Genomic DNA, 14,615 nt, shown 5'->3' with positions numbered 1-14,615 from the left:
CCTGCCTGCTTCACCTCTAGCCAATCAGGGGGTGGGTGGTTCCACCTATCATTTTCTCTGGCGCCCCCTGGTGTTCGTCTCCTGTCCTTCTGCCCTACCAGCCCTGGAGGAGGCCAGCTACCACTACAAGAAGCCAGAGGCTGACAAAACGGTCACCTTGCCGGTAGCCGCGGCTTGCTCCTTCTTGGTCCGGTCGCCGATGGCAGCGATCACCGCAAAGTACTGGATGACACGCTTGGTGTTGACAGTCTTCCCTGCCCCGGATTCTCCGCTGCGGGGCAGAAAAACGAGGCTGAAGAGCGGGTGCGTTTGTAGACTGATCAACCGATCGATCCGCTATATCCTCATCCCACTTCCAGTGGCTCTCGAGTCATCCCCCCCCACCCCAAAATCAAGGGTATTTTTAAAAAATGTAATTTATTCTTCTAATATACCATGGCTGTTCTTAAGAATACAGGTGTCATGGACTGCCACTACAGCATCAGCCGTTTTGTGTTGCAAGTGAGGAATAGTATTGGAGCTTTGCAGAGAAACAACAAAGACAAGGAACCTGATTTTTAATAGTTAAGTCTGTGGCACAAACGACAGCAGCGGGGAGGGAGAACCACCCAATTTTGTGAATCTTCCATGCTCCCATGGTCGCCTGGCCAATTCTTGCTGCTCACCCCAGGAGACCAGGTGAGGAAGCAATTGTTCCCTTCTGTCCAGAGACAGAACAGGGCAAATGAGAAAGGGGGGGGGGGGGAGAGGTTTGCCATGGTGTCGATGGGTTTTAGGGAAGACCTATTTAGGGAATTTTTAAATGTTTGATGTTTTATCATATTTTTTATATTCTGTTGGGAGCCGCCCAGAGTGGCTGGGAAACCCAGCCAGATGGGCAGGGTATAAATAATAATAATAATAATAATAATTATTATTATTATTATTATTATTTTGATGGAGACAACCAAAATAGCAGTGTCGAGAGTTGATGGCCCAACCACTTGGAGGGTTTAAAAATAAAATCAAGCAGCATGTAAATTTTATGAAATAAAATGAATAGACCAAGAGGCAGACTTAGATAGAATAGCAGGTTTTAGGGTGGAAGGGCCATAACATCTGCTTTGCATTTACACAATCATTGAATTGTAGAGTTGGAAGGGGCCCCGGGGGTCATCTAGTCCAACCCCCTGCAGTGCAGGAATCTTTTGCCCAATGTGGGGCTCAAACTCACAACCCTGAGATGAAGAGTCTCACGCTCTACCATCCAGGGGATCCCAGGTTCATTCCCCGGCTGCAAAAGAACCCTGCAGGAAAATGCTGAGGAGCTGTTGCCAGTCAGTGCAGGCAATATGGAGCTAGGTCTGACTAGGGCAAAGCCAGCTTCCTAAGGGTGTTCTAGAGACCTTGTAGGGAGAAACAGAAAGGAGAGGGGAAGGGAAGGGAAGGGAGGACTTACGTGATCAGGATAGACTGGTTCTCGCGATCTAGAGAGAGAGAGAGAGAGAGAGAGAGAGAGAGAGAGAAGAGTTAAAAGGAAAGAGAGGAGGGGAAAATGGAAAGGGAGAAAACGCAGAAGAAATAGGAAGTGGAAAATAGCAAAGCAGGATTTTTGCCCCCCAGTTTCTTGCCAACACACACACACAGACACACACAGAAAGAGAGAGAGAGAGAGTTTCTGCACCCTCCCCCTTTTCCTGAAAAGGTAAAGGTAAAGGGACCCCTGACCGTTAGGTCCAGTCGTGAACGACTCTGGGGTTGCTGCGCTCATCTCGCTTTACTGGCCGAGGGAGCCGGCGTTTGTCCGCAGACAGTTTTTCTGGGTCATGTGGCCAGCATGACTAAGCTGCTTCTAGCGAAACCAGAGCAGCGCATGGAAACGCCGTTTACCATCCCGCTGGAGTGGTACCTATTTATCTACTTGCACTTTGACTTGCTTTCAAACTGCTAGGTTGGCAGGAACAGGGACCGAGCAACGGGAGCTCACCCTGTCGCGGGGATTTGAACTGCCGACCTTCCGATTGGCAAGCCCAAGAGACTCAGTGGTTTAGACCACAGCGCCACCCGCATCCCTTCCCCCTTCTCCTTACCTGTCAGCATATATTGATAGGCGTTGTCAGAGATGGAGAAGATGTGGGGAGGGGCTTCGCTTCGCTTCTTCCCCCGGTAGGCAGCCACCACTTCTGCGTTGTAGACCGGCAACCACTTGTAGGGGTTGACAGTCACGCAGAAGAGCCCGGAATACGTCTATAGAGGAGAAAGGGAGGAGGACGGAGGAGGAAGGGCATTCTGTAAGAAAATGATGTCTTGTGGGGAATTAAAAGGGCAAGAAACTTGAAGGGTGGTGTGGGTTGTGGAAGGAAGCCGAGAACGCTCAGGAGGCTTGGAATTATTATTTTTAACCCTCCCTGCAGGTTTCCAGGAAACCCGACAACTCTTCACTGTTGGAAGCCGAAAGCTGGAGTAGGTGGAATTATGGTTCGATCCTGCTCTCTTGACACCCTTAACTATCAGTGCCCAACAAGTCCACTCCAGCGAGGTGGGAATATTGCAGATTCTGGATAATGTTCAGGTACCAGGTAAGGGGGAATGTCTGCCATGCCTCTCAGCCCAGCGGCTGTCCTGGTGGACGGGAGGAAGAGTCGTCCAGGGTCACCCGGAGGCCTGCAAGTTTCCTACAAGGAAGGGCCGTAGCTCTGGGAGAGGACACCTGCTTTGCATGCAGAAGGCCCCAGGTTCAAGATCCCTGCCTGAAACCCTGGAGATCCACTGCTGCTGATACTGAGCTAAAGGTAAAGGGACCCCTGACCATTAGGTCCAGTCATGACCAACTCTGGGGTTGCGGCGCTCATCTTGCTTTATTGGCCGAGGGAGCCGGCGTACAGCTTCCGAGTCATGTGGCCAGCAGGACTAAGCCGCTCCTGGTGAACCAGAGCAGTGCATGGAAACGCCGTTTACCTTCCCGCCGGAGTGGTACCTATTTATCTACTTGCACTGGTGTGCTTCCAAACTGCTAGGTTGGCAGGAGCAGGGACCGAGCAACGGGAGCTCACCCCGTCGTGGGGATTCGAACCGCCAACCTTCTGATTGGCAATTCCTAGGCTCTGTGGTTTAACCCACAGTGCCACCCGCGTCCCTTAATACTGAGCTACTTAATACTGAGCTACACGGACCCAAAATGGCCTGACTTGAGATAAGGCAGATTGCTGGGTGCCAGGAAGGATCGTGCCCACTTACATAGATCATCCAGGCGGCATAGCGCTCCTTGAGGTTGTAGAGGACGGCAGGTTCGTGCAGGAAGGTCAGCATGGCCATGTCCTCGATCTTGTCGAACTTGGGCGGGTTCTGCTGCATGATCTGGTCTTCCTTCACCGTCACCGTCTGCGGAGAAAAGGCAGCGAAGCCTCAAGCCAGCGGGACAGCCGGCGCCCAAAGGACGGGAACCTCTTCCTCCCCCAAACGGCCCCCCAAATTGAACCCACTCAGTTGCATCCAATGCTCTCCTCAGAGAAGATGCCATGAAGTTAACGGGCACCACTCAGGTTCGCGGATTCCAATGGGTCTACTCTGAGTAGGACCAGCACTGGACAGCACCTCTTTTTTTTACTTAGGTAGCAGGAAAAGGATGGAAAGAAGCCATAGATGGAAAATGGGAGGGACACGACAGGGATGCCCGCTCGACAGAACAGGGCCAGCCGCACTAGAAGACCCCAGTCAGGGCATGGCAGCTGGCACTTCGCCTCACTAGGGAGGTGGGTGGCCAGAACAGCATTTATAAAAAGACAGAGGAGAGATCATGGGGGCACGGTGTCGGGCAGAAGGGAAGATGGTTGTAGGAGGCATTTTTTTTATGCCAAAGTTTCGGACGTTTTGGAGCACAACATGCAGAAGAGCTACTACATTGGCTCCCAGTACGTTTCCGAGCACAATTCAAAGTGTTGGTGCTGACCTTTAAAGCCCTAAACGGCTTCGGCCCAGTATACCTGAAGGAGCGTCTCCACCCCCATAGTTCTGCCTGGACGCTGAGGTCCAGCGCTGAGGGCCTTCTGCTGGTTCCCTCACTGCAAGAAGCAAAGCTACAGGGAACCAGGCAGAGGGCCTTCTCGGTAGTGGCGCCCTCCCTGTGGAACGCCCTCCCACCAGATGTCAAAGAGATAAACCTGACATTCAGAAGACATCTGAAGGCAGCCCTGTTCAGGGAAGTTTTTAATGTGTGACATTTTAATGTATTTTTAATCTTTGTTAGAAGCTGCCCAAAGTGGCTGGGGAAACCCACCCAGATGGGCGGGGTACAAATAATAAATTATTATTATACGATGGGATGGGCATGAGAGCAAGAGAAACAGCCCAGCACCTTGCCGTTCTCTGTGTCCGCGGTGACTTTGCCACCATCCCTCGACATGATCTTGGCCTTGACGAACTCCAGCTTCTCATCCGGCACGAACACATCCTTCTTCATGTCGAAAGGCCGGTTCTGCGCCTCGATCCTCTGCTTCTCCGACATGCGCAGGTAAGGGGCTGCGGGGCCAAAGTCGGCCATCTCGGCATCCGAAGACATGGCTGGAGCTGGAACGGGAACATTTCCAAGGGTAACAGCCATGCAGCAAGCAGGGGTGTCCTCGCAGCAGTGAACAGGAGCCCGGGGCTCGTGGGATTCGAACCTGGGACTTCAAGGCCCGACGGTTGGGGATGGTGCAATTTGCCAAGCAGCCACCAGGGGGGACCATCGCCTCATGAGGAGGAGGTATGCAATATATGCAGTTCACAAAATGCCCATGGGGGGAGCTCCACGTTGCCCAACACGCCTCTCCAAAAGGGAAGCTGTGGTGCTGCTGCCCCCAAGTGGACATTGGGAGGACTGCGCCGTGCTTAACGCCACTGCCTCCTGGGCAAGTATTCTGCCCTCTTGTGGGCTTTCAAAAATAAAACACCCCTTAGAAACAGGTCTGGTTCTTCACCCCTAGAAGACGCTGCAATCTGGATGCCAGCTAAAAGCAAGCTGTGAATAAAACACCTGCCCACAAAAGCAACTGCTCCTGGACAGAAGCGCCCCATTTTTACCTTTTTTATTTTCCTAGGGTTCCACAGGAGATCGGCTACCTGGGGCCGGATGACTGTAGGTGAAAAACACAAAATATAGGCATGTTTATCCTCCCTGGCCTACCCACCACAAACATATACAATATCTATAATTCTCTTCTGCTTGCAGTTTCCTGAGAATTTCCCTGATTTGCAGTTCTTGAGCCAATATGTGAACAAAATCCTTTAAATTCGCACCTTGCCAAATCTTGTGACCTCAGATTTTGTGACTGACCTCGGTCTGCCATCAGCCAGCCCATCTGACGGCCTTCTTGCTTATACCCTGTCGAGCGAGTGACCCTGCCTTTCAGCTTCCTTCTCCTTCAGCTTGGCATTGCCCCTTGTAGAAATCAGCAGGGAGGAAGGCAAGAGCAGAACTAAAACTCAGCGTCTCTACCTAGCATTGGCTGCAGTTGCGGCGGTCATTGGCTGTGGCGCCACCTACTTCTGGCCTCCTGCCTTGCGTCCCTGCCTCCCACCATTCCCAGTGGGCCCCAGCAGCAGTTCTATCCAGGGATAGAACTTCCTGTGATTGTGAATGGTGGGCCTGGAGGAGCAAAAGCCCCAGGCAAACATTTACATGTTGCCCTTGCAAATAAATCTTTGTGAAAGGTTTGCCTTCGTCCGAGGAGCTCGGGGCAGCATACACAGTTCTCCATGCACATTTTATCATCGCACAACATCCCCGCGAGGTGTGTCAACCTAGGAAGTTGAGGCAGGGGAGGGAGACTGGCCCAAGGTCACCCTGCGGGGTTTGCGGCTGAGAGAAAACTTAAACCAAGCTGAGCAATCTCACGCCCAGTTCTGCAATAATACATCTAATTAGCCCCATGCCTGCATACGGACATAAGAAACTTGTTGTTGGACTACAACTCCCATCATCCCTGGTCACCGGAGATGCTGGGCTTTGTAGTTCAACAAACTACCGACAAAAGGCTACACTCCTGGGTTACAGCCTGCGCCGTAATGAGTCACAGCAGAACCAGTACCGCCTTGCAAGTGTCAGTCCCCACATGCAATTTGGGGCTAAAGTTAGATAGATCCCTGGTCTGAAAAGAGTCAAGGAACCTCAAGTAGAGGCTTTCCCAGCCGTCATCCGAGTTAAAATATTGTTTTGATGGGAGATGCCAGGGAACGCTGAATCTTCCGCCAGCGATTCATGTGCTCGGTTATTGAGCTGTGATGCTCTAACCATCACTGTGCTGTGGGGCTGCCTAGATAAGAGCATAAGATGAGCCCAGCTGGATTCGAACACAGGTCCATCTGTTCGAGCATCCTGTTTTCATAAGAGCCAACCAGATGCATATCAGAAGCCTGTAAGCAGGGCTTAAGCTCAACAGCGCTCGCTCCTCACCTGCGATTCCAAGCAACCAGTAGCACATAACCATTATGGCAGGCAGATTTACCGTCCGTGAATTTGTCTAAACCCCTTAAAGCCATTCAAGGCTGCGGCCATCACTATGCCTTGTGGCAGTGAGTTCCACAGCTCAACTACGTGCAATCTGAAAACTGCTAAGCTCCCTGTGCGATTTGTCTCGCGCCATGGTTGTGATTTTGCACAACCACTTCTAAAGGGGGGGGGGGGGCTGAACAGCTATGGGTTCTTGAGGCAGAAGCACCCGTACAATCAGCTCACCAGTTTTCCTTCCAGAGGGAAAACAAGCTAGACTTATGGCTACTACAAAAACGGAACAATGACTCGTTATTATAAAATTTTCCCAGAATTCTCTCCTTGGGCCACACTGTTTATCAGAAGCAAACCCGTGAGGAAAGTCCTTCGTTTCTCAACATACGGCCCATGGAAATTCTCACCTGATTCTCAAAGCCGCACGTAGGCAAGAGAAATCCCGAAAGATTTCAACGCCTAAATTTCGAACTTAAGTTTTAATATTCAGCTGGTAGGGGAAATCTAATGGAAATACTTGAGGGGGGGGAGAGGAAAGAGTGGAGTGTTTTCTTCAAAATTCAAACAAGAAATGCCTTTACACCACCTATTCTCAGATCTCAGATGAAATTCTCAGATCTCAGGATTTGCAGAATTAACACACACTTCTTGAATTTACTGGAAATGCACAGCCAGGCACACTCACCACTACAAACTCGCCTTCTTACACACTCACAAAAACACAGGCTGGGCTCTGTGCAGATGGGACACAATCCTAGCCCCTTCGTGCAACACATTTTGGAGAGCCGCGTCCAATCCTCACAAGCCCCACTTAGGACGTGTGCTTATTTGCATATACTGTTTGTTACGTGCGTGCAAATCTCTCTCTGAACACACGACCCACCAACAGGCGTGAAGAAAGCCCCAATTTTGCACAGAGACCCCAGCTCAAACACACCTGCCCGCAAATATTTGCAAACACCACAGCCGATTCCCAATCCCAGCCACTGTCTTGCGAGCTGCTAGTGTCAGGATTAAGAGCTGGGAGAGACCAGGGTTCAAATCCACAAAGCTCACGACTGGGTGACCCTGGGCCGGTCAGCCTAGCCTACCTCACCGGGTTGTTGTGGAAATTAAAATGAGGAGGGAGGGGGAGAAGAACTAGGTATTCCAGCTTGAGCCCCTTGGGAGAAAAAGGTGGGTGATAAAGGCAGCATTCTACCATCTGCCTGCATTGCAAATGTGCAAAAAATTAAAAAAATCACAAACCACCAGGTACATTGAAAGCGCACCTGGCAGCTTGGATTTCATTCCCTGCCCCCAGGATAGATTAGGTGGTAGATCATAAGACTTTTAATCTCAGGTTTGTGGGTTCAAGCAGGGGGTTGGACTAGAGTTCCTTCCATGGGTGCAAACTCCCTGTCTAGATTTTCCCATGCCCAAATGGCCAGAGCCCAATCACCGGCAAACACAATACCTTCTTAGCCGCCCCCAAACCCTCCAATGTGGAACAGCTGGCGTTGGGCCTTACCTGAGACCAGTGCAGGATGGGTGGGGTTGTAAGCTGGGTGGTTGGCCAGCACCCTGGTTATAAACCCATGCTCCCCCCACTCCCTCCCACCGGCCAGCCTCATATGGGCACACGGACCCATTCCTCTCTCTCCCCACCCCCCCAACCACTTCCCTCCCCACCACCCCAATCCTATCGTGCTTCCCCTGGAACAATTGGAACAAGTCGTCATTGTTGTGGTATGAAGAATAAGAACAGGTTCAGGGAGGGGGGGGTGTGGACATCGAAATATCTTGGAACAACAGGGTTGAGATTCCAGTGGGGGGAGAGGAGGGGGTCTCAGGGGAGATGAGAGAAAGAAGCTGCACATACTTTTGGCAACCTAGGAATATTCCACTGCCCTCCCCAACGCTCTGTTTCCACATGTAATCTCTTGCACACCCTCACCCATAGTTTATTGAAACCCCCCCCCAAAAAAAACCCCAACCCTTAGCCATAGTTTACTGTTCCCCCACCTGGAAGAAATGTAACAGGAAGAATCCAGAGAAAGGAAAATGTTGCGTCGAGGCATCGCGTTATTAAGTGCCGTTGATTTCGCTGCAGCCCAAGCTCCGAGATGCAACTCAGAGGGTTTGGGGATGGTTTTGAACATGGGTAGGCAAACTAAGGCCCGGGGGCCGGATCTGGCCCAATCACGTTTTAAATCCGGCCCGCAGACGTGTTTTTACATGAGTAGAGAATGTGTGTTTTTATTTAAAGTGCATCTCTGGGTTATTTGTGGGGCATAGAAATTCGTTCACTCCCCCCCCCCCAAAATATATTCTGGCCCCCCACTAGGTCTGAGGCTGTGGCGTAGCGTGGGGGGTGCAGGGGGGGCCGGCTGCACCGGGCACAACATCTGGGGGTTAGGGTTAGGGGGCGCAAATCCACGGGTTAGGGGGCGCAAATTACTTGCCTTGCCCCGGGTGCTGACAACCCACGCTACGCCACTGGTCTGAGGGACAGTGGACCGGCCCCCTGCTGAAGAAGTTTGCTGACCCCTGGTTTTGAAGGTGTAACTGATTTATGTCCAGAGCCCTGAGTTGCTTAGGGTGGCTCAGCAACCCCACTTGGAAGTTGTCACCATCCTCCATTCTTCCCTTAATCTGGTAAACAGAATCAGGCAACATGAAGCCGATTACAGGAGCCTCACCTCAGGTGAAGCTTTCCTTTGCCTTCTCCTAAGGTCTTTTGCTTCCCCCCAGGCAACCAAGACACGCCTTTCGTAAGCACAAACCATTTTCAGACCGAGGGCCTCGGGAAACAACTTTAGATATTCCCACATTGTGCTTTCACCGCCTGAATTATCACAGGAGGAGGCATCCATTTCGATACGAAGTTTGCCCATTTCTTTCTTTTTTTAAAATAATATTTATTAAAGTTTCAAAAAATTACAGAAATAAAGAAAAACAGAAAATACAAAATACAGAAAAAGTAAAAACAATTAAAAATAAATCCATCTTTCCATGTCTTGTCTTTCATTTACTTGTTTCCTTGACCTCCTCACACCTCCCTTTTTTGTATTCTAGTTCAATTAATTATTTCAGCAAATCCTTTCCATTCTTGTTTTTTATCTTACTAATATATCTTAATATATTGTAACTTTACATTCTGACCTGTTAACAATCCATTCTTCCTTAACCCTATATAGCATTACTGCAAAAACCACATTACGTCATTCCAACATCCTTTTAGCATTCCTTAATTTTACAGTGTTTCTGTAAATAGTCTTTAAATTTCTTCCAGTCTTCTTCTACCGACTCTTCTCCCTGGTCTCGGATTCTGCCGGTCATTTCCACCAGTTCCATATAGACCGAAGTTTGCCCATTTCTCCCCTGGCCACTTTCCCTGTGCAGACTCGTTCCCTGGAAAATATCGTAAGAGGGTTTCTATTGAGAGAGGGATATATATTTTCCCATTTTAAAAATTATTATTTGAAAACTCTTGCAGAGGGACATGATTTGGTTGAAAGAAGGGCCGCTCCTGAAAGATTAAGCAGTGCTTGAAACGTCCACCCACTGAGGAGTGGGAGAAACACAGGTGTGATAGAGGTACTTCATTTCTCCCCCAGAGGGGCTAAAAGCAGCTTCCAGGTAGTGGGATTTGGGGTGGCGGAAAGAGGCAGAGAAGGTTGAACGCTGCCCTAGCTCAGTGATAAGAGCATTCACTCTGCATGCAGAAAGTCCCGAATTCAAATCCTGACATCTCCAGGTAAGAATGGCAGAGATCCCTGCTTGGAACCCTGGACAGCTGCTGCCAGCCAGTGTAAGCAATGCTGAGCTAGCCACAAAATTGAACTATACCACCCAGATGCCTGTGGAAAACTCACAAGCAGGATTCAGGCATAAGAGCCCTCTTCCTTCCTGTAGTTTCCAACAGGAAAAGCATTATTTCCTCCAACTGTGAAGGCAGCAGCAGATCTGACAGCCCATCTCACATGTAGCAGCTGTCTTGCTCTCACTTTCACGGGGAATGGCACCGCTAGTCCCATTTTACAGCTGGAGAACTGAGGCCGGAAGAAACAACTTGTGCAATGCCGCACATTTGGTCTGCAGCAGAGGGTTGTTTACCTGAATGGACAAACTTGCCTTTTCCTCTTCTTTCACTCAGGTGGAGAAAGTTTATGTATACGAGACTCAAAAAGTCCAGCTGACAGCCAAACCACGTTCTGGTTGTCTTTCGATTCATAGTTCGATTGCCCCGAGGCAAAAACATGAACCTGTTTAAACTTATGTAAGTTAAGAGAGTGATCTCTCAAACGGTACAAAATCCCTCAGAGAAGGACATAGGCAAAACCCCAGCTAAGTAATATGTGGAGAGCTGCACTTAGCAGCCATTTTTTAATACTAAAAAGGAGGCTTTTCATTTGAGGGGAGAGAGCTAATGGGCACCAAAATCCAGATGTCTTTCCCCCCAGCAAGTAAGTTTTAACCAAGTCTTTTCTTTTTCTCTTTTTAGAGAAATCCTCTGTCTCTCTGGAAGGGCTTAAAAATCCTTGCAAAAAACTATCTAGAGCTGCAATGTAATGACATAAAAACAGTAATAACAGAACTGGCATTCTTCTCCATCCTCCCACTCAACCCGTTTTTTTGCAAAATGCAACAAGATTTCGATTTCAAAATTTGGATCCAGAATTTGCAGGGTTGCGAGGAAAGCATGAGATCTACGCTAAGCCCAGGGAGCTGGGCTTAGCTGCAGAGCCAGTTTCAAACCACCGGGGCTCCGTTCTGGAAAGGCAAAGCGAGTGTACCTCTGAGCACGCACAGAGTGGCTTTCCTTTGCCATTTTGCAACCACATGAGGCCGCACGCATAAGAGCCATAGCTGTCAACTTGTCGCCTTTTCTTGCGAGGAATCCTATTCGGAATAAGGGAATTTCCCTTTTAAAAAAGGGAAAAAACGTTGACATCTATGATAAGAGCTTCCGAGCCTGGGTTTTCTGTCCCCCCTTTCTTGGTTTTTAAACGTGAGAAGTTTGAAAAGGAAAAAAAAAAAGCTTTTCATTGCAACCTCCCCCCCCCCCAAAAGGCCTAGGCCTTTTAGCCCATCTCTGAGCCCGAATCTGGCTTTTTCCATAGCCTAGCCGAGGGGACGGCTGGGACCCTGGACTCCTTTGTCCCCAGGCCTGGAGGCAGGACTCTTGGGTTCTATTCCCGTCTCCCCGATGAGAGGCTATAATAAGGAGCCTTTGTGGCGAGGTTGCTATATAAGGGCCGCCAGAGGAGCCGGCCGCGAAGGTCATGCTGCCTCAATGCCATTCCTGCCTTTTGTTCTGGGCCAAGGGGGGCCATCGGCGGACGTCACCCGCCGGATCGAGTGACGGCCTGGCGGGGCCGCCGGCAAGCCGAGAGGGGAGGGGAGGGCCTGACATTTGGGGAGGGAATGCCGTGAGGTGGGGGGGGGGGCAGGCCGTGTCCTGGAAGGCAGAAAGGTGGCCAAAAGCCAGGAGGGCGGAAAATGCCCACAGACAACGCCGAAGGGTGGCCTGCATGGAGTTAATGGCCGGAAAGTGGCAGCTCCTGGCACGGTGCCGCCCTGTTTGCTGGCGTTGTGCCCTGCCCCGGATTATGAATTGGCTCCGGCCTCCCCCTCGCACCTGCTCCCTTCTTTGTCTCTCGCCCGGGACCCCCCCACACCCTCTGCTCCCATGTGTCCATTGTCTGTCCAAATGCGCGGCACAAATATAGCCTTTCCAACGTGCTCTCTTTTTCCACACAGCCCCGGCCACCTCAGCTTCCCTCGCAGAGAAGCAGGAGGGATAAACGCTGGAGAGCCTCTGAAGAACTGGCCCTGCTTCTTCCGTTTCTGGAAATTGTGTTTTTGGGTCAGGGTGTGCCTTTCCTCCTCTAACCACTACACATGGCTACCCTCTCGCTCTGGCTCCTAACCGGGAAGAGGGCTCCATCTCCTTGCACCCTGAACACCAGCGACACATGGGCATCGCTCAGCTGACCGTGAAGACGCAATTAGGAGCCGTTCGGGGCCTAGCAATTCAGTTGCCACAACAGGCAGGAATACAGTGGTACCTCGGGTTAAGTACTTAATTCGCTCCAGAGATCCGTTCTTAACCTGGAACTGTTCTTAACCTGAAGCACCACTTTAGCTAATGGGGCCTCCTGCTGCTGCTGCTGCGCCGCCGGAGCACGATTTCTGTTCTCATCCTGAAGCAAAGTTCTTAACCTGAAGCACTATTTCTGGGTTAGCAGAGTCTGTAACCTGAAGCGTATGTAACCTGAAGCATATGTAACCTGAGTTACCACTGTATGTCATTGTCAAGTGACCCACGGAGGGCAGGACAGCTTGAGAAGCACAGCCCCGAACCGCAAAATTTATCTCAGGAATTCACATCGCCATCCCAAGCTGAGCTAAAAAAGCAGGAATCTCCACAAGCTTGCTCTAACCACAAGGCCTGCTGCCCAATGCCTCGCCTCCTGAACCTGCTCTTTGGGCTTTGCTGTTTCCATCAGAAAGGAGAGAGGAAAGGACCCAGGAGTCCTGGCTCCTGACCCCCATCCTTTACCCTGAGGCACCCCAATTTTCTTCTGACAGACCCCTGAAGTCCTAGCCTACAGTGCTCCTCGCACACCCTGCTCAGACCACTAGGCCTCACGCGGTCCTCATTTTGAAATCTGAGCGCAGGACTCGGCGGTCTGTAACGCACGCTCACACTTCCGACAAGCCAATTTTCCCAGCTTCCCCTCAAATGAGCCATTTCTCTCCCCTGCCTGATGGGCACTGATGACTTTTTGGAGCCAGAATTCCAGCTGCGAGGATAATAGGAAAGGTTGTTCCAGGAGCCCAGCTGGGAATGTAATTGGCACGAAAGCCATGCAAAAAACCCCCCACACCAAACAGAAGCAGCTTAAGGGAGTCCCCAGCTAACGGGAGGGATGGGGAAGAGGGGGGCAGCCCTGGCAAGATGTCCCCCTCCGCCTTCGAAAACAATAGGCAGGTGAAACAAAGGCCAAACGTGGGCTGGAGAGACGACAATGGGATTCCTGGCGCACCCTGGCACTATGCGCCTGGCTATTGTTCCTGCAGTCCTGGCAAGATGCCCCCCTCCGCCTTCGAAAACAATAGGCAGGTGAAACAAAGGCCAAACGTGGGCTGGAGAGACGACAATGGGATTCCTGGCGCGCCCTGGCACTATGCGTCTGGCTATTGTTCCCGAGCCAGGATAGAGCAGAGGCCTCGACAGGACAAGAAAAGATTGAGAGGTCAGTGGGAGGGAGCGTTGTACCACCGCACAACTGTGCCACCCGCGTGGCATGGCGGCCAAGACAAAGCTAGCACTCGGGGCATGTGTGGATGTCAACAAAGCCAGCACAGACCACTGCTAAAATGCACCTGGGTTACATTTGCGGGCAAGAAGCAACTTAGGTACCCGCCAATGAATCCGTCCGCAAAGCGAAACAGGAAGGGGCTTGTAAGGTTTATGCACATCGTAGGAACATAGGAGGCGCTGGCTGGATCGTGCTAATGTCCCCTCTAGTACAGCTTCCTGTTTTCACAGTGGCCAGGCAGTTGCTTTAGTGGAAAACCTGCAAGCAGGATTCGAACGCAAGAGCGGCAACTGGTGTCGCTTTCTGCTCAAAAAAGTCCCCAAGCGATTTGCAACCAAAGTGGTTTTTTTAACCGTGAAATAAAAATCATGTAAAAGTTATTGCATGCAGATTTAGTAGAGCTTATCCCTGGAGCTGCCCAACTTTTTTTAAAAAAAGTCTTTGCCTGGTGGCAAAACGATGGCAAGGTTGGCACCAGGCGGGTCTCCTCGGGGAGAAAATCCCTTAAGAAAGCTGCCACTAGGGAGAAAGCTAGTTTGGTGGAGAGTTTGAAGACTGGCAGCTCAGTGGGGAACAGGCTCTGGTTGCCACCCTCCAGACCTCTCCCATAGGGGCATGGAGCGGAGGGCCTCACGCGGCAATCTCAGGGTCCGGACAGGTTTGTGAGCCACCTCGGCCCATCTCCCCGACATGCAGCAGCACCATCTCCCTACCACCCAGACTACAGATCAACCCATGAAATCCAGATTCAGGTAGGTAGCTGTGCAGGTCTGATGCAGTCAAAATAAATAAAAAAATTAAAAAATTGTCCAGTAGCACCTTAGAGACCAACTAAGTTTGTT

The 14,615-nt window shown here is 50.8% G+C and overlaps 1 protein-coding gene across 2 annotated transcripts in view; it reads right to left on the bottom strand.

The window, feature by feature from the left end:
- The window catches only part of MYH7 (myosin heavy chain 7), a 38,113-nt gene extending 30,039 nt beyond the window's left edge, over window positions 1-8,074 (bottom strand). Inside the window, exons 1-7 of one of the 2 annotated variants that reach the window (XM_083706498.1) lie at window positions 7,974-8,074; window positions 5,041-5,093; window positions 4,334-4,545; window positions 3,217-3,360; window positions 2,070-2,226; window positions 1,439-1,466; window positions 157-271 (exon numbers count right to left, since the gene is read on the bottom strand). In XM_083706498.1, coding sequence (XP_083562624.1) covers window positions 157-271; window positions 1,439-1,466; window positions 2,070-2,226; window positions 3,217-3,360; window positions 4,334-4,537 — 648 coding nt within the window. In that variant the 5' untranslated portion in view covers window positions 4,538-4,545; window positions 5,041-5,093; window positions 7,974-8,074. The remainder of the gene's footprint in view (window positions 1-156; window positions 272-1,438; window positions 1,467-2,069; window positions 2,227-3,216; window positions 3,361-4,333; window positions 4,546-5,040; window positions 5,094-7,973) is intronic. The other variant, XM_083706499.1, reaches the window with a different exon arrangement.
- Between the last annotated feature and the right edge of the window lie 6,541 nt (window positions 8,075-14,615).

Source organism: Podarcis gaigeae (genome assembly GCF_964106915.1).
Source record: "Podarcis gaigeae genome assembly, chromosome: 13".
NCBI lineage: Eukaryota > Metazoa > Chordata > Lepidosauria > Squamata > Lacertidae > Podarcis > Podarcis gaigeae.
Note: the sequence above shows the minus strand (reverse complement) of the source record. Positions and strands in the feature narration are given on the sequence as shown.